At 35.4% G+C, this 20,366-nt stretch overlaps 1 protein-coding gene and 3 non-coding genes across 4 annotated transcripts; 2 read left to right on the forward strand and 2 right to left on the reverse strand.

The window, feature by feature from the left end:
* Positions 1-3,628: 3,628 nt before the first annotated feature.
* Positions 3,629-3,701, reverse strand: trnak-cuu. The gene has a single exon. It is a non-coding gene; the product is annotated as a tRNA-Lys (tRNA).
* A 329-nt stretch (positions 3,702-4,030) lies between these two features.
* trnai-aau lies at positions 4,031-4,104 on the forward strand. Its single transcript has one exon. It is a non-coding gene; the product is annotated as a tRNA-Ile (tRNA).
* Positions 4,105-5,482: 1,378 nt separating this feature from the next.
* On the reverse strand, positions 5,483-5,595 carry trnal-caa. Its single transcript has 2 exons — positions 5,558-5,595; positions 5,483-5,528 (listed from the first exon to the last, which is right to left on the reverse strand). It is a non-coding gene; the product is annotated as a tRNA-Leu (tRNA).
* Positions 5,596-11,649: 6,054 nt separating this feature from the next.
* LOC121297249 (TNFAIP3-interacting protein 2-like) lies at positions 11,650-17,646 on the forward strand. Its single transcript, XM_041223437.1, has 6 exons — positions 11,650-12,475; positions 14,199-14,504; positions 15,111-15,206; positions 15,319-15,567; positions 15,890-16,006; positions 16,138-17,646. Exons 1-6 carry the CDS (start codon positions 12,083-12,085, stop codon positions 16,429-16,431), a joined length of 1,455 nt encoding a protein of 484 aa, XP_041079371.1. The 5' UTR covers positions 11,650-12,082; the 3' UTR covers positions 16,432-17,646.
* Positions 17,647-20,366: the final 2,720 nt, after the last annotated feature.

The raw sequence follows: 20,366 nt of genomic DNA on the forward strand, positions 1-20,366 counted from the left end.
TATTATTATTATTATTATTATTATTAGTAGTAGTAGTAGTAGTAGGAGTAGTCGTAGTAGTAGTCCTATTTAAATGCCCAGATTAGGACAGTCCAATATGGAGGACTCAATTTGAGGATGCTAAATGGATGGGCAATTAACAAATTTAAACAAAAAAACATTCAAAAAGACTTTAAATTAAATGTTCAGACAAAAAGGGGGGGTGGTACAGAGCACGCCACGCAGAGCCCACTGGTCGACAAAGGCCGTCATGTCGCCAGCGGACTCTGCGTGGGCGTGCTCCAAATTAACCTGGGACCGGACCAGGGCCCTGAACATGGCTCCGCAGTCAAAGAGACCCTCTCCAATAATCTTACGCTTCCTGCTCTTATAGATGGCTAGTCTAGCAAGAGCCAGGAGCAGATTCACCAGGTGGACTCTCACTGTAGTAGTAGTAATATTGTTCAGTCAATTTAGTTAGTACACATGTTAGTAGTTTTACATAACATAAAACAAGCAAATCATTCTGTTGACATTAAGAGAAAAAAAAATATATTACACTGTAATTTGCTTGTTTTCAATGTTGCCAGGTATCAAAACTAGCAATTACTGTTATTATTATTATTATTATATTATTATTATTATTATTATTATTATTGAAAACTCTAATGTAAACTATATAAACAAGATTGTGCATAAATAACTAAATACTTAATAGTAATTGAGGTCTTTTCAAATCAGTTTATTGGCAGACAGTTATAATGTGCCACAAATCCAATAAAACATTTACAAGTGTTTCTTAAAATAATTTGTATTGCCTTTATATTTTTGGAGTTTTTTCCTTTTTTACGCACAAGATCTCCCAAAAGTAAGCCAACGTAATGTCTTAATTTTGACCATCAAGGTTTTTAATAGACTAAGGTGGTGCCGCTGCCAATCAGCCTACAGAAAACCATACAGCATAACTGCAGCCAATTATAATCAGGAATAAAAAAATAATGTAATGTAAGTAGAATCATGTGTCCAGTATTTAAGCCATTAACTTAGACATTCAACATCTTCATAGCATTTGCACAGTGGCTTGCGAAAGATGGGGAACACTACCTAATCTGTTTAATAGATCTCTGAAATTTAATAGAAGGCAAGTTCATGTTACACTATGTATTTGTAAAAATGTATTTACAAATGCGGTCATCGGATCTACTCCAATTACATCGATTGTCCTATTTTTAAGGCTATTATGATCAGTTTTTGTATAAAAGTTTATGTAATTCCTGTATATCACTAAGCTTAGCTGTACGATAATGCACTTGAGGGCTTATTTGGAATAAGTGTGTGACAGATGGTGACTGCCTCGCTCTGGGAGGTTACAGATATTGTGCTTACTTACATAGGAAGAAATGTAACACGGCTTATTAAGTTTCTATTATTTTTGTTGAAATCAATTTAAACATCTAAATATTTATTTTTATTTAGGTGTAACTTGATATACAGTTAAGTATTTGTTTAAAATGTTTCATACTTTATACTGTCCATTGTCCAATGCATGCTGTATAAAAGAAGAGATAATGCAGGGGTGAAAAAAAAAGAAATCTATAAAATCATTTATACATTTCTTAATATTGATTTTTTTTTTTTTTTTTTTTTGTATTCTTTAGATGTACTACAGGAGCCGGATCTTCCACAATGGGCATTATATTTACAAACAACTCCATGTATATCCACCAGGAAAATATCCACATCTAAACGTATGTAACTGTTTTATTATCATAAATTTGTAAACTTTTTCCTTAAAATTTTAGAAATGAATCATTATGCCCTCTTTGGTTGAAGATGGGGACTGTATGTTATTGTTAAATGGCTTTAGATATACATACATTTCATTTGAACCATTTCAATTATATTCATTGCAATTGATATGTATCTCTAAACTCTTTATAGGGAGCAAACCTGTACCATCATGTTGTAGCTGACAGTGAAAATGTTGCAGAAAAACAACTACATGACCAACAAGAAAAGTACTTGAATGCTGAAGATCAAAATGCTGATTCCAAAATTGGAGACAACAAAAATGAGATAAGGGATGAGCTACTGAATTATGGAAAGAGCAATTGAACTGCTGACATTTTCCATACATAAAAAATATTAATATGCAAATTAAAAAAAAAAATCTTAAATAATGAATCTTAACTAGCTGTAGAAACCTATTTAACAACACATTCAATGTGAAATACCATGCAAGATCTTGTATGTAATGTTAAATAAATATGCACTCTAAAAACTAAGCTTGCTGTCTTAATTATGCACTTCTTTGGGAAACACTGTTGGATCTGTTACAGTTTATGAATAACTACACTACTTCATTCTGTATTACAAACTACATCACAGTTATTTATTCAAATTGTCGATTACAGTGGGTCCAAGTCACCAAAAAAATGTAAGTACTGTTTTTAAAGGTGTTATAAGAACATATCTTAGAAAATACTTTGAACATTAAAATAGAACCCTACCAAGAGTTGGAAACAGGTTTCATGGTTTGTGAACATAACGTTAGGTTATTTGCATAACCCTGGTTCCCTGAAAAGAGAGTGACAACCATTACCGAATGGGAAGAGCCTCTCTGACCTTCAATCTCTGAGCAAAAATACAAAAGCTGCCCTATCAGGCCCCTTTTGTGAGGGGAAAGTCCCGCCCACCTCCTGTTGAAGAGGGACTTCCTCACAGTAGCACATTGCCATTTTCTTTCAAAAACAGAGGTCAGCTGGGGACACGACCTTAAAGGGTAATGGTTATCATTCTCTTTTTTCAGGGAACCAGGGTTATGGTAATAACCTAACGTTCCCTTTCAATTCGAATGACAACCATTACTGAATGGGAAAGCTGTACCAAATGTTGTGGCTCTAGATTACCAACAGTACAGACCCACGGCGATAGCAACAGAGCCCACGTGATGCCTAAGGGCATGCCGCCTGCAAAACTCTAGAGCCTAGAGAGGGTCTTGTTCGTTCCATCAATGGACAGCGCATGAAGCTCACTTACTGGTCTGGCAGATGTAACGACTGACGCGAGAATAGGGCACTCTTTTAGACACGCTTGAGCGGGATTTTACAGTAAATTATTCCTTAATTTATGGATAAATCCAACAAATTAGCCAAATTCGGTACGTAAAAAGCAAAAGCAATGTACGACCTGTCTCAGAGAGATGAGAGAGAAAATGGCGATGTGCTACTGTGAGGACGTCCCTCTTCAACAGGAGGTAGGCGGGACTTCCCCCCTCTTCATAGCAGGGCCCTGATAGGGCAGCTTTTGTATATTTGCTCACAGATTGACGGTTAGAGAGGCTCTTCCCATTCGGTAATGGTTGTCATTCGAATTCAAAGGGAAATTAATTTTTCAAATCTACAAAGCACCCTGCCACCACCAGAGGTCACCAGAATAGGCTCTTATGAGACAGATTCTTATAAATTGAAAAAAAAGATGTCTCTTACATGTTCGTAGATGATATGTTGCCATGTTTTTAATTCTGATCAAAATGTGAGGGTGTATTAACTAACATGCAGGTTTAAATAAATATAAAAATATTCATATTTTCCATTTAACACAGACATAAATGTAAATATAACACAACGTTAAAATAAAAAAAAGCATGCGCCCAACGTGGGGCTCGAACCCACGACCCTGAGATTAAGAGTCTCATGCTCTACCGACTGAGCTAGCCGGGCTACGTAAATGTGTCATAACAGCTCATATACTACAATTCATATTTGTTATCTCACTTTCTGCCTTCAATTTAAAAGAAAAAAAAAAAGTGCCTATTTGCTGTTCTCCTTACCTGTCATTCCAAACTCGCCCGGGGCCAAGCTCGTTTTCTTGACTTGTTTGCGTATCTAAGGGTCTTCTTAGACTTTAGATTTAGGTTTCGTGTTTCTTTCTGTACGTCCCGCCATGAACTGACTGAGTTATCATTCTCTTAATCTGGTGCTTTATGCCAATCAAAATTCTTCATATTATCGTACCTCTTTACGGCTGTTTAGAAACGCTTATGCTAACTGGCCGGTTAGCTCAGTTGGTTAGAGCGTGGTGCTAATAACGCCAAGGTCGCGGGTTCGATCCCCGTACTGGCCACATTTATTTTTTGTTTCTTTTTATTATCTAAACAGTAAAACATATGTTCTTATATGTGTGACGAATCAGTTGAATTAAATCGAATAAATAATTGCAAAAACGATGCGTAAAGTCACAGCTACCCGACCCCCCCCCCCCCCCCAAAAAAAAAAAAAAAAAAAATATATATATATATATATATATATATATATATATATATATATATATATATATATATATATATATATATATATATTTAGAAGTGGGGATATATTAACGCGGACCTGGCGGAATCTTAGAATTAGAGTTCGCGTAGTCTGACGTGAGAGCCACTATTATATCTCTGATCCCTATAGAGAAAAAGGGATTGTGCAGGGTAGTAAAAATAAATTTATTTACTGTAGCTATAAAACAATTATTATCATTATTAGGTCTGGGGGAAATTTTTCATTTTTATTTTTTAAATATACAATATAATACTTCCATTTTTATTTTCATGCTAGTTTCCAAATCCCTCTGTCGATGTTAGGTTACTGTTTATTAAAATATTTTTTATTGCCTTTAGGAATTGTTTCCTTTTTTATTACATATGATCTCCCAAAAGTAAGCCAACGTGTTGTTAACTAAAACGTATAACTCAATATAGAAATTAAAAAAAAAAAAAAAAAAAAAATGTAAATAAATCATAACTAGCAGTAGAAACCTGTTCAACGATACATCAATTAATGCAATGTTAAAAAAAAAAAAAAAAAAACCCTTCTAAAAACTAAACTTACTGACTAAATGATGCACTTCTTTATCTGGTACACTCTCTGAATAACTGCACTACTCCGCTTTGTATTACAAACTACGTCACAATTATTTATTCTAATTGTCGTTTACAATGTCCAATTCACCATAATAATGTAAGCACTGTTTTTTAAAGTTGCTATCAGAACATATCTTAGAAAATACTTTGATTTTTGAACATGCATTCACTTATCACAAGTGCAAAGCACCTTGCCACCACCAGAGGTGGTGAGTGTAAGCTCTTATCAGACAGATTCTTGTAAATTTAAAAATATCACATTTATATTTTCGTAAATTATATTGTAGCGTTGGGTGGAAATTAAGCAACTGGGCCTCCTTCCAAAAAAAACCAAACAAACAATAAAAAAACATTTTGGTTTGGGTGGGGATCATATTTCGTGGGGGGCAAACATTCACATAAGGTGGGAACCTTTTTTTCATAGGGGACTAGAGTACTGGCCGTATTTTTCTTTTTTCTTTCTTAATTAAAACAATAAAATAGGACTTGTTCTAAGTGTGACGAATTAGTTGAATTAACTCCAATAAATAACTGCAAAAACGAAAGCATTTCACAGATTTAATTAAAAAAAAAAAAAAAAAAAAAAGGGATTGTCAGAAGTGGGATTTGAACCCACGCCTCCATACAGAGACCAGAATACCCATGTCCATGGAAAGACTATTAATCCTTGAGTCTGGCGCCTTAGACCACTCGGCCATCCTGACAATGAGTAACTTTTTTCTCCCTTACTCACATCAGACCAGTCTGGATGTTTGCTGACAACGTAGAGCAAAAGGGGTGTAGGGTTCGTCATCGAGTCTTTCAACCGATGGCTCGTCTTGACAATTTAAAAAAAAAACTGTTGACTTCGTCGCAGTATGACTTAGCATTAGCTGTGCCTGTGAAATATATATTTAAAAAAAAAACTATATATATATATATATATATATATATATATATATATATATATATATATATATATATATATATATTTATACATAAATATATTTTTAGCAAATTTTTTGTAGCATTACAAATAGGCTACTAAACATCTGACAGTCTGAATACAGTTTTCGTTTTACATCAACATGCATGGCAAATAAAAGGCCTAATAAACCAGACTTACCGTATTACTTCAATTTAGCGCCGCACTCAAATTAAAGACGCCTTCGTACTGACGCCGCAGTGATCAGCTTTATAATAGAGGCCGCCCTCGAATAAACGCCGCTATCAATAAAGAAACATTAAGGTATTTTTTCTACCCCCTACTAAAAAAACACACACAGTAAAACAAATACAAGTGCAACACTATGTGCATGTAAGAGACGGGAGCCTCAATCTAGCACATCAATTACAAACTAATGTACAAAGTAAGCATGTTTTATTTTATGGTAGTACAATTTTGAAAGAAAATGCAAGACAAACTACGTACAGAAGAGCAGTCCTGAAGTTCTATAAGGTGGTTTGGTGTTTTGTTTTTAGTTCAATTGTACTCAATCCCGTACAAATAAAAACTGCTTACTATCTATGAACATATTTAGTTTCGGTTTCTCTTGCAGAGAAATAACAAACAAGTTACATTGATTACAAATAAGATAAATATCCGAGTAGGTTATATTGTAGTTTTTACAGAAATCAATCTGATATTCTGAGGTAATTTTTGGTGCAGAAAAACATCTACGTCACACTCTTGGATTTAACAGCCACACCAGCATTGTCCCGCCCCTTGACAACCAATACACACTCCTGATTCGCTGATACAGTACTCCCTGACCTTCCAACTCTCACCCAATAGGCTCTCAGTAACTGTCACCGATAAATGTACAGTAGTGGAATAGATTAGGCACACACGTTACTACGTACAGGTAGGCTACCGTATTACAGAAAATAAGCAACCACGTTCCTTCTAAAATGTTATAAATCATGTCATAAAATATTGCAGCGTTTGAAAATCGTAGTATTATTAATAAAGGTCGCCCTCGTATAAAACGTTATGATGGTTCTAAATAATTTTAAAGTTAATGCTAACTAGGAAAGCTAAAAAAATATAAGTTAATTATTACATTTAAGTACTTTTCCACAAACATCACAAAAAGAAAATGTCACCTCTACTATGTACTTGACTTTTCCCAACTGCTATATACCTTGAATGGACTGGAGGGACATGCACTTTACTGCCCATTACAGTTCATCATGGACTGTGACTTCATCACTCAGAATTCCCTTTCAGCAGATGCTTTCTAGGAATGTTCACTGTTGATGCATAATTTACTTTTACTGCTAGTTACAAAAACACCCATGCCTGCCTTTTATATTTAGAAAGGATCTGAAGGCATGAAGGGTCATGTGAGTAATGCATCAGTCAAAGACATTATGGGGCATTACCTGGAGTCCAGCCTTGCCTGCATAAGAAGGTGGGGGATTTGTCTGTTTGCTGCTCCGTATAATGTGGGAAAAATCCCCTTGCCAATCCTGGGGTACCATGGGGATTTACTTGGGGATTTAAGACATGTTTTATGCCCCACAGGATGGGTGATTTGACTACTTGTGTTCTCACTATTCCGTGAGGTGGGGAGAGGGGGTTAATAGGACTGCATTAGTCACACTCAAGTTCTCCTAGGTGGCAATTTAAAACGTTAAATTGAAGAACAATGCAAATTACTCAACACGCACAAATAATGAGCCGCAATCATGATAACGAGGGTCACAATGAGCACCGCCTGTGCATCAGGATATTTAGCGGCCGCACTTACAGCCCAGAGATGAGGTGAGTTAGGAGTACAGAGAGCAGTAGGCACTGTATGAGATTTGTGGAGCACGAGAAACAATTCAGCTATTAGGTCTAGGATGACCTGCAGAGTGAGATGATAACGCCTTACCATCACATCCTCTAGCATCCCAAACAAAGTGACCCTGGGTTTGAATATGCAACGTCTTCTCCGTCTTGCCCTTCTCCTCCAAAGGTTTTCCTGCCTGTTCTCAACAAGGGCCAGGAAGTGTATCACAGCAGCCATCTTGAAGCCAGTGACAGGTCTCTGCAGGTGTGTGCTTTTATACAGCTCTTAGCTACTCGCATCTACAATGGTTTGTACCTTGTAAGAGAAGGTGCAAAGTTTTTGGAGGGTCAGCGATTGCCCAAGTGCAAGGCAAAATCCTTACATCTCATTGTAATGTTTGCGCCTGTTTAGTATTCCAGATCCCCGCCCAATTCCATGCTCTTTTCTTCATTTGAATATATTTCAATATCATTTTATAGTGGGTGCAGATTGCCAGGTGAAAAACATTCTTTATGTACGCACATTTTTAGTGACCGCTAAAGTCCCACTTTATGGTAGCTAAATACAGCTTGCATGTGCAGAACGCTGCTTTTGACCGCAATATGGGTGTTTTGCATCCTCAAATTACTTTGCAAGTATCCTAAAATCAGCCCCTAAATATATTGGTATCCCCGAAAAGATAATTGTCTCCTCTTTGAAAATATGCAAAATATTTTTAATGAGCAGTCTGTCCCACAAGTACAGTGGTACTCCAAATGTGATTCATGACATGTTAATTATTCCCACACCATCTTCAATATATACAAATAACTGTCTAAATATCAAATAAATGAATCAGAAAACGATCCCTTGAGATTTTAGTTATTGTAATATTTACACATCGATAACAAAAAGTGGTACCACATTATATTGACCATAATCTTAGGCCTAACCTTTGCGTTAACCTTATCAATAATAACTATTACTGGAAAACAGACACAGATAATTACTTATTTCAGCTGTTTGCTTGTTTTTTCTTCATGTTTGTTTAAATGTGAATCAAATGCCATGTAAACATGCTTGCATGCTGTAAAAGTAGGAAAAGCTGAATAAATTGGGTTTCGATTAGAGTAATCTTATAAACTCCAACCAATATGGTCTCACTAAATAATGTAAAGTATTTTTTACCATGTCACATTACATAAAATGGTATTGATAATATACACTGGTTTTGTGTCAGTGCACAAAGTATGCTACAATAACAGTTTTTGTTTTAATTCTGGTTGACTATGCAGTATTTGGGACATCTAGATATATTATTAGAATCTGGCAACATTTTTTTTTTAACTTGATATTAATTATACAACAATGTGCAGCACTGTGAGTTTCAGTCTTAATCCCTAGTTACTCTTCCTTGTAGTAAAGGGATTTCAGAGGTCACTGGGAAGTGCAATGCTAGCTGAGTAATTGTTGTTGAACCATAGAAAATCATCTCTGTGTACTGTGGGTGTTTTCAAATTTTACTGATAATATATTCAGTCATTTTTCTTCATCTTCGATCTAAAAAATTAGATATTAATTACAGTCTGAACAGTCTACAGCATTTATATTTGATCATTATAGTTCAAATACCCTAACAAATAATGCATGGTCAACACTTCTTAAAATCATATGATCTTAATTTAAAGAGAACAATGCAATGTTTTCTGTATCTGGTACTGTAGCGTGTAATTCTACAATTAATAGTTTTTTCCCCTTTTGGTGATATGTACACATTTCAGAAGTTCAGAATTTGTTTTATGATTTTTTTTCCCAAGGGAAACCCAAATGGGCAGATACAGCATACTGTAATTATGATCCCCATATTAAGTATATCATCTCTGTTGACTTTTTGTGTGATTATACAGTGTTCTGCATTTTGCAAGGTTTCACTAATCCTTACAGGAATTCTAAAAATAAACAAATAAATAAATACAACAGGAAACTACAAAAGTTTGGCCAAAAGTTTACAGAACAAAAATGTCAGTTGTCTGTTCATCTTTGCAGACAGTTAATAATATCCATTTATATCTAAAAACACCCTTACCAAGGGGCCGTGACTATAGGATCAAAATCACAATTGATCTTGAAGACTGATAACACTAATATGTGATTGTTCAAGTTGGCATGGCTCCTCGAAAGGTAACGTAAGGTTTGTAAACTACACATTAACCCCCAACAGCAACACATGTTTGCTGGCCCCAAATTCACACAACAATAATCTGTGAGTTCTGTTTATGGCTATATGGTTTTGGGTCTATGGTAGTCTGCATCAACGCAAGAGCAACATAGATAAATGCAGTGAGCTGCCCATGCTTCTATAAATTAAATACAAGTAGGCCTTACCAAGTTTAGCATGCCAGAAGTGATCTACTTCTGCATTTTAAGTCAGTTAAAATTGAAAGATAAATAATTTTACTCAACAAATTACTTTCTAAATTCTAAATTGTCTTTTTTATCCAGGCAAAAAAAACAAAAAAACAACTGCCAGCTAATATCGGTAAATGTTTGTAAATAGACACATGTCCAGTTATTACAACAACTACTGGTTTTGCCAGTTTACTTTAGAATTAACCAAATAAATGTATAGATTAAAAGAACTACAGATTGAGCCTTTTATTATACAAAATCACAACAGTAACTCTGAAAATTTGCTTCTGGTGTTAACAAGTTCTCAGAAGAAATACTGCGCAGTGCTATTGTTATTATCAACCCTATTATTTTCTCTTTTTCATTATGTCACTTCAGCCAGTTTGAGCCAAAGAACAAAAGTATATATCTTGAGATACTGCAGAAAGCAAAATTTTAATGTAAAGTTTAACAAAGTACAATAGCATAGTATCACAGAGTAAAATAACTAAAAGAAAAAAGAGAACATTTTCTTTTACATTTTAACAATTGGCTTAATGGAGTGACTCATTCTTCAGTGTTACAAAACATTGGCTAAAACATCATGTAAAGTCCATAAAATAATCCGGTATATGAATACTGCCATCATACTAGATTCATAAACCTACTTAGCTTAAGATGCAATATAAAACTCTGTGATGGTTCTAAATATTTTTAAAGTTAATGCTAACTAGGAAATCTGAAGAAATATAAGTTAATTATTACATTTAAGTACTTTTTCACAAACATAATCACAATAAGAAAATGTCACCTCTACTATGTACTTGACTTTTCCCAATTGCTATATACCTTGAATGGACTGGAGGGACATGTGCTTTACAGTCCATTACAGTTCATCATGAACTGTGACTTCATCACTCAGAATTCGCTTTCAGCAGATGCTTTCTAGGAATGTTCACTGTTGATGCATAATTTACTTTTACTGCTAGTTACAAAAACACCCATGCGTGCCATTTATATTAAGAAAGGATTTGAATGCATGAAGGGTCATGTGAGTAATGCATCAGTCAGAGACATCATAAGAAGGTGGGGGGTTTGCCTGTTTGCTGCTCCATATAATGTGGGAAAAATCCCCTTGCCAGTCCTGGGGTATTGGGAGGGTGGGAGAGAGGGAGGGATGGGGAAGGAGGGGGCTTGTTGCATCAAATCATGCCATTCTGACTGCCTACATACTAAATAGTACTACAGGGTTTTGGGGTTTTTTTTTGTCATCACAAATTCACAAAGCTTTTACTAGTATGTTTTGACTAATTAAATAAATAAAGTTTATTTTAACTACAATCTAAATAGGCCTAACAAGCTTTTTGAACATGGCTTGTTAGCGTTAAACGCTTACGCTTTATTAAATAATGCACAACTTTGTAATTCAACTGTATAATTGAACAACATACAAAGTAAAAAATATAGAGCCGTCGAAGTTATACGATCAAGTATAAAATATTGGAACTTAGGCACATCATAGTAAATGGTAACGCAATCGTTTTCTGACTGAAAGACGAAAAAAAAAAAAAAAAAAAAAAAAAAAAACAGACATACTTCATCATACGCAGTTGCCTACGCAAACCGACAGTCAGGAAGTATCAGTGCGCATGTGCACCGAAAAGTTATTTTCTTGAAAGGTAAACTACCAGTTTCATTAAATAATATTTAAAAAAAAAAAAAAAAAAAAACTCAATCTTCTGAGTTCGATTACCAGCAATGATTAATCACAACAATACAGAAAGGAGCAGTCTAAAGAAGCCTGGCATTACAAAAATTACATAAAAAGTCCGCCGGAGCAGTGGGGAAGTCCCAAAAGGAAATCCCCCCCCTGCAGTTCTGGAATATTATTAATTTCGCAATGTGATCTGCATGTATGTTTGATTGCATTGATTTGCCGCTGGTAGATGTTAGTTACCATTTGTGTACAGGTACTGTAGTTTACAGTAGGTGTTTTATAATTTATAGAGGTGAATTTCTGTCCCAACACATTTGGCATGCAAGCGGAATAGCTTGTTAAAGTACTACAATGTCTTCCCACACCAGCTTCAGCAGCACAGAACCACTGACCCACGGATACAATAAAAAAGAAGAGATGGTGGAAGGAATCAAGATGGAAAACGCAATGCTTAAAACCAAACTACAGAGCTATACAACTTTGAGCACTTTTTATCAGGAAGCAAGACTGGAACTGGCCAAATTGAACCATCACGTCCGCGTACAAGACAATATAATCGGGGACCTAAAGGCGAGGCTAGCAAGATACGAAAATGCCGCTGTTCATGTGGGAGAAGAAGGGCCTCTGGTTTTCGGACCTTCAAAGTCCTTATTCGAGAATCTCTGTAAGGAAATCGGCAAACTTAAACAGCAACAGAAGGAAACTGAAATAAATTCTGAGCAGCAACTGGAAACAATGAAACTAGTAAGTGTTATTTTATTATTTATCCGTATGTTTGTTTTCTATTTGTAATGTTAATACCTCGAACAGTGAAGGCTATGCTGTAGTAAAGTAACGACAAATGATACAGTTGCTGTTTCTAAAAAAAATAAGCATTGTGACGTAGTCTAAGGAAAATAAACTATAAGCATACACCATTACGTTTTCGATTTACACATGGAAATACGGTTGAAATCAATTTCCCATTTCCATTGGCAATTTAATCACTGAAACATAATCTATCTACTATACTGACATGTATAAATATGATGTTGTACAGTAAACATTCAGAATGGCAACTATAAAATGTATATTTTTGAATGCAGGAGTTTTGCTTGTAAATGCGGAAATGACATTGTTTCGGACCAGACTGTTGCTGTATATGCGGGCCTTAAACTTTCATAAAAATATATAATAAAAGTAAAACTTATATATTACCCATATCGGTCATGGTGAGTTAAGCCTTGCAATACAGTAAGTGATCTGTTCTAATAAATCCCAATCGACTGTAACCAGCCCTAGTTATTCGAGTTTCCTTGATGACAGTTATTAATACATTATATGGGTTAATAACATGGGCCTCAGTCACACCTGATCATTTTAGTAACAAACCAGAATGACCATGATATGTCATTTACCTTTGGGGTGGGTGAATAACTGTCAATAACCAGCAATTTGGTCTGAAATTTCTAATTAGTTAAGCCCCCTTCACACTGGCATGTTCTCCCTGGGTCAGACTCAACCCGAGCTGTGACTGGTAGCAGGGTCTACCTGGGTAACAGAAGCAAGCACACAGTGGGTGTGTGATGCCGGGGAAGCAGCAACATTCACATGACCACGCTTTTATTTGTTCAGGCTTTCAAGATGAATCTTCAGCCCAAATGTTGATTAGATCAAACGTTTCTTCAGTTTGGCTCATGCTGTGTCTCAATCAACAGAAATATGGCTAAACAGAATAAACAGAAATGTTCCTTGCAGAAGTGAAACCTTCATGCAAGCGTGGCTGTTACTTCATCTGCTTACTAATGCCCATCATGTATTTCGTCTCACTTGACCCGGGTCAAAGCTTGTCAACCAAAATTGCTGCCGACCTGGGTGTGACACAGGTAGATTTAGATTTTACACAGGTATGTATTTCTGAAAAATATAGAAATAATGTTGTTCCTCTAAAGATAGTAACTTTTCTCAGCCTGTTTTTGCATGAAGTGTGGAAACTGCTAGCAATTTTTCCAAAATAAGTCTATTAAAATGAAAGCGCTTAAAGAAACATTAACATATAATCCATATGCAAAGGCTGACAATCTATAATCTACTTTTTTTTAAATTCAGTAATGTATGTACCTCTTTTCAGGATGTATTTGATTATATTACGTGCCTATTATTGTCTTGAATAATTGGAAGGAAACTGGTTTTAAAATCTGATCTAACTACGCACAGATCCACTTGAGGGACATCTTTTTATTGGGGTTTACGGTTTTTTTTTTCCCCCACAGGAGGTTTAAAGTTGTTGACAAACTTGCCTTAGTGAACTTTTTTTATGTTTATGCTCTGCTTCACTTCCACTGACTTTTATACGAATACCAAAAAAAAGTTTATTGCCGAGATAGATACAGCAAACTGTCATTGTCCAGTTTCATCTGTGTTTCATGGCAAAGCATGTATTACTCCAAACTGCTAAAAGACCATTGGTGTTGACTTTTAATTGCAGGAGCTTCAGAAACTACGAAAGGACTTGAGAGAAAAAGATGAAGAAATCCAGAGAATGATAATTAGACCTCCACATGAGAAAGACCTGGAGATTTTGCGTCTCCGGGGGGTTCTGGCAGAGAAGGAAAGGGTCCAGACAACCAGGGAGGTGCTGTGTCATTCCCTCACTGATGAGGCAGAGCAGCTCCGGGCCCAGCTGGCTGCCACAGTGGAAGTATGTCAGCAGCTGTCACAAAGACTGGAGAGTAAACAGAAGAAACATCCTGAATCTGGAGATGAACAGATTCATAGAGAACAATCTAGCAAGGTATGTCAGATCATGGTTACAGAATTAAAAATACCCTATAAACAATTATTATTTATTATTATTTAGGCCCAGGATTTTCTACCAAACCCAATAGTGTCATGTTTACTGACGGTAAGGGGTGGTAGGCATATTCATGCAGGTTTAATCCAGTATTATTTAATTTCATGGAAAATAGCCAAATGTGTATCAAAAGCTGTTTTGGGAATTTCACAGAGCTGATATTGAAACTGAGAAAACTAAAACTAGTAACTGCCCATTTGAAGGTGAAAGTTTTTCTAATTATTAATCATTTTGATAGTTTTGTTCATGGATGTCAAAAGCTTTAGTACATCTTTTACCAGTAGTGAAATGTCTTTCTCTGCTACAGCATAAGTAGGGACTTTCCAAAAGCAAGTGTAAACATGGATTTTTAAAAATTTATTTATATATTTATTTCAGGGGATTCTTTTTATAAAATTACCTGAAAGTATACCATGTGTATTTTGACAAACTAACCTTAAAAATAATTAAAATAGTAAATGTTATCCTGACCACAGTTTATAATATGCAAAAATAAACTAAATAACAATACTTTCTATTCCCCCCCCCCCCCCCCCCCCCCCACAGCTTCAGTGTGCAGACTCTAATGAGACTGCTCATCTTAAGGCTATAGTATGCCAGCTACAGGAAGAAAATAAAGCTTTACAGCAGAAAGTGGCTCATGTAAGTTATTTCTTAAACTACAGTATTTTGAATGCTGTTTAAAAGACATTTGAGTTGACAAGCTTATATAATTTATATGTTAAAGACAATGTTGTTCTGTTTTGTGCCACAGGTAGAAAGCTTGAATGCCAAGTGGCAGAAGTATGATGCTAGCAGGGAAGAGTATGTGAAAGGACTGTGTCAGAATCTGAAAGTGAATCCAAAGCAAGGCTTTGGCTCGGTGCAGACCAACATGGACATGATGCAGCAGGAGATCCTGAGGCTTAACCAACTGCTGGAAGACAAGATGAAGGAATGCAACAGGTTCAGCAGTGAAACCAGGAAAACGGACAGAGAACGCATCCAAATGCTTGAACAGCAGGTACTTTTTCACACGTACATTTCTTAAATACAATTCTTAAAAGTTGTAAAGGCACTACTTTGAAGCGAAGGCATACTGCTAACAAGAAACTACTCAAACTGCAATTTAACAGCTCCATCTGCATCTCGTTAGTTGTATACAATATCTTTATTCTTAAGGAAAGTTGCTTTTGCTTGAATCCAATGGGGGACTCTTCGATCCTGTTTTAGCAGAATTGTTATTAACTCCTAACTATACATTCCTTGTGAGGGACCAATAGGCTAGAACCCTAACAGTGATAGAAGAATAACATCCGGTTATAATCGCTTCTTTTGTTTTTCAGGTTCTCATTTATAAAGATGATTTTAAGTCTGAGCGAGCTGATAGAGAGAGGGCACAAAGCAAAATACAAGATCTTCAGGAAGATATAGTCCGTTTAGAGCTGCAGCTGCGAAGACAGGTAATTGAAAATTCTAATATTCATCAATGATTTAAGAAAGCAATATTAACATTTGGAACTTTAAAAAAGTAATTATTTGTAATATTGAAAAAATATTAACAAATAAATAACCCACACCTTTAATTTGTTAGGATGCAGGAGATCAAGCTGCCCCCTACAGAATACACATTGGCAGTAGGAACCTTATGCACATAGAGACAGGTGCTGCTGAAGTGTTGCTGGGCAATAGCCCTGATCAATCAGGAGCAAACAGATCAAGCTCCCAGTCGACTCCAGCAACAAAGGATTCTCCAGCAACAAACAGGAGTTCAAGATCAGAGCACAGAGCACAGACTGACTTACAGTGTCCACGCTGTTTTGTAGTTTATAACGAGGAACAGACGACTGCATTTCTGAAACATTGCACAGAATGTGCGGAACTGTAAAACAAAGAAACAAGAAAACTATCCAAGGAGACGATATGTAACCATTGAAGTAACAGCACTACTTTGTATGGTTTCAAATACCTGCTACAATGCTGTTGTCAGAAATAGCTACAGTCTTGCTGCTTTTACAGCATCCTTAACTGTTGTGTAGTGCCCTACTTCTCTGTGTCTTCACTACTACAAAATACACCCAATATATTCCAAATGTCAGTTTATACAGGTGTTTACTGGAGTTGAGACTGTTGGTTAGAGTGACAGATAGTGGGTTACATGACCCAAAGCTGCAGGCTACAATGTGACAATTGACTGCTAGAGTATTGCCCTGTTTTGTGAATAATAGCACATGCTATTTTTGGTCATGTGACACTATGTTGGTAAAATGAAGCAAAATAATTTTCTTCTGATTTTAAAATAGTGTTTTTTTTTTCTGTTTCGTCTGTTTATGCATTTCTGAACTTTATATATCTTTCTTATCGACTCACAAACTGTCGCAACTGTGTGCTCCAAAAGGCCAGTTGTACTTGTGAGATTTTATTGTGAGAAGCAACAGAAACAGATATTCTCAGAGCACATGTCTAATAAAGCTGTAGCCAGTTACAGAATCTCTTTTTCAAGTAAGATGTTAGTGGGGGTTTTATCATTGTGCTGTCCATAATAATAAATGTTTACTTATTGCACTTTTTTGTTGTTTATGTACAGTAAGTCTAAAAGAACAGTAAGCTTGGGATAAGTGCTGGTGTAATACCTTGGTGCTTGTTTTGTGTACATATTGTAAATGGTAATATATTTAATTTAATAGTAATAGCTTCTTTTCTTAGAATACATAATTCAGTGTTAAGGGAAATTTAATAATAACAATAATTTGTTGTTTTTTAGCTGAAATGTTATGTAAGACTTACACAGACAATGTCCACTCTGCTACATGGACAATATAGGGGGAAACCAGGCTCTATACACAAGTCACTCTACTCAAGAGTGACACACATTTTTGTGTAGTCCACAGCAGTGCCCAAAAGCAACACCTATAATTTTAGGATTGAGACATTAATTAATTAAAAAAAAAAACAATATGAACACAATTTAGATATGTTATTTAACATCTGGAAAATTATAGTGCAAAAGTACCATAAGCCATAGTAGTAGTCCTGTATTTCATGTTTGATTTTTTTTTCAATTTGTCAGTTTTTCGTTAAGTATATGGAAAACTACAAAGCGATATGTAATTCAGTATGTTAACATAATGTTACTCAGGTTTTCATTTGACTTTATTAAGCAAATTTTGTTAATTCTATAGGGTGATGCAAAACTGTTGGCTACAGCTGTACTTCTACTAATTCAGGAATACAGATTTCTAATAATTTCAGAAGTTATATGAGTACAGAAAACAGATTTTCAATTGTTTTCAAGGTTCCAACAAAGTGAAAATGATTGTCAGTATCTGGTATCTGGAGGCATACAACTAACTTAAATTGTCCTAATTTGGGTGTCTAATTAAACAAAATAATCTCTGAGTTCTTTTCAGCTCCTCAAATTAAGACTGAGTACAGGGTCCTAACAGCAATCAAGTATATACTGTGTAGCAATCAGACCTTATTGCTAGTACCATTTTAACCCACTGACTAAACATGTCATTTGATTTGTTTTTTGTAATTTATGTGGACTGATTTATAAGTTTGTCATAAGATACAAACATTATTTAAATGTTTATATAAAATGTGTAATGTTAATAATAATTGTATACAGTATTGTTACTTTAAAATAATATTTTTTATAATAAAAACATGTTTCAGTCTATGGTGCACTGCAGTTGTTTTTTGTGTGGCCATAGGCATCATGAATCATCTTTGGACATCCCAGCATTTTCTCTGAACTGGCAATGTCCCCAGAATCACAACATATGCAAAAGTGCATTCACAAACATGGAATATAGAGACAGTAACAGAAAGTTGCCTCTTGACTATTACACTTGTAACCAAAATCTCCTAGGCAACATGACTTGTTTCACATAGTGTTTAAAAGCATATGTATTACTCCCAAAGACCCCCAATTTTTTTTTAAATCCCATCATTACCAACTTGCATCATAACTCAGCCTGTTTACTATTATCATTTATTAAATTTCATAAGTGTGGAGTATAAGAATAAACTTGCCTTCCTTGAGTTACAGTGTATTTATCACACTTCTTAATTTAACTATAATTGTACAAACCTGTTTAAGTTTGTTCCAATACCCTGGCCAGATTAAAAATGAAAGTTTATGATAGTGCTGCTAATAGTATGTCAGCAACATCATTTTGGTTTTATCCAGGCTCCATGGCAAAAATCAATTATTTGGGGATTGGAGTGTCCTACCCCACAGTCAGTTTAATGAAACAGAATTAGTAGGTTTAGGAGTTACTGTAGCTGTTTTGTTTGGATTTTCAAAAGCACATAATGTAGCAATATAGCAATTCTGCACTACATCCAATGATGATCTCTGACACAAGAAAATGAGAGGACCGCAAAACCATTTTCCGTTTAAGTAAATGGTTTAAAAATGCACGAACCCACACTGAAGGTTAAGCTATGATACTGGAACTTTAATGCTGCTCCCATCGATTTCACAGACACAACATCAGAGAGAGTGGGTTGAAACTTTTTGACAGCAGTCTATCTAACTTTGAAAGTTATACACAGACAAAAGGGACATTTTCTGTTATTTCCCTTTTCCCAAATGCAGAATTATGGATCATTTATTTTTTATTTTATTTTCAGGTTTGCTTCGGTATCCGATTCTGACTTGACATTTCTCACAAAGGAAGAATGGGAAAACACTGCACAGCCCACACTATGCTCATAGACATGACATGTATGAGTTCATTAGACTCAGCAATTTACACAGACACATTGTGAAACCATTTCTGGTTTCATCACACAGATATGCTTTAATAAAAACATTTTATTAAAAAAAAATCCCCAAACTTTTGAAACCTCTCGATTCCTTTTCTGAAACATGATTGTGATTTACTCATAAAACTGTGTATGTAACACAAGATGCCTTAAAATGATGTTCCAGGATTTATAAAGATTTCGAATGCAGCTAGGACATTTGAGGGATTTACTGAATATTTTTTATAGCTTTTTTTTTCCCCCACTACAATTGGATATGGTAATTTTTTTTATTTTTTTTTTTTTAATAAAAACAAGAGGGAGTTTCTATCAAGAGAAGACACTTTCTGATGCTAAGGACAATTTTAACTTCTATTGTTTTATGATAGCTGGAAGGCATATACAGATTATGCTAGGAATAACCTTGTGGTATATACAAAGCAGCCATATTAGAATCATATATGCCAGGGATTCCCCCTCCCACGAGTTACAGGTCCACCTACACTATTCTTTTTGACCCCTTATGGATTCCCTTTGGTCTCTTGCTGAATACAGACCCCCTCCCCCTCCCCCACCATACTTACATTGGAACAATTAGGTCACAAAGGGACAGCAAAAGATTCTTAGAAGCATACCATTTTTGTCATTCATTCAGAACCTGCAAAGTGCCAAAAAAAAGGTCCAGCTTATTTTCAACAAAGCCTGATTGTCATCATAAAGTTCAGAAATGTATTGGGTGTAGTTGTGAATTTTAAGTTTAAACATCCTGAAAAAGGTAATGTCTTCTTTAGATGAACAGAACTCTTGTAATCTTATGAATGAATACATCAGTGTTTCTTCATATTTTCTTTACTTACCAGCTTCAGAAAGCTTTCATTTCCAGTGTTTGCTTTGGTACCGGGGGGTTATTAGATAACAAAGGAATAACTTCCGTTGATACACAGACAGTAGACTTGTGGTTACACTCATTTATTTCAGTTTGTGAATCCATATATTGTGGGAATTTCCCATAAATGAAGGGAGTTCCCATAGATCCGAGAGTTAGTCTGTACTTCCATTTGAAAGCCG

This window comes from Polyodon spathula, chromosome 2 (assembly GCF_017654505.1).
Source record: "Polyodon spathula isolate WHYD16114869_AA chromosome 2, ASM1765450v1, whole genome shotgun sequence".
NCBI lineage: Eukaryota > Metazoa > Chordata > Actinopteri > Acipenseriformes > Polyodontidae > Polyodon > Polyodon spathula.

What these genes read in the sequence shown, in the direction of transcription:
- LOC121297249 (XM_041223437.1), top strand. Translation starts at nt 12,083, where the DNA reads ATGTCTTCCCACACCAGCTTCAGCAGCACAGAACCACTGACCCACGGA. An exon ending in AACTGGAAACAATGAAACTA is followed by an intron (nt 12,476 to 14,198) that starts GTAAGTGTTATT and finishes TTTTAATTGCAG; the next exon opens with GAGCTTCAGAAACTACGAAA. An exon ending in TACAGCAGAAAGTGGCTCAT is followed by an intron (nt 15,207 to 15,318) that starts GTAAGTTATTTC and finishes TTTGTGCCACAG; the next exon opens with GTAGAAAGCTTGAATGCCAA.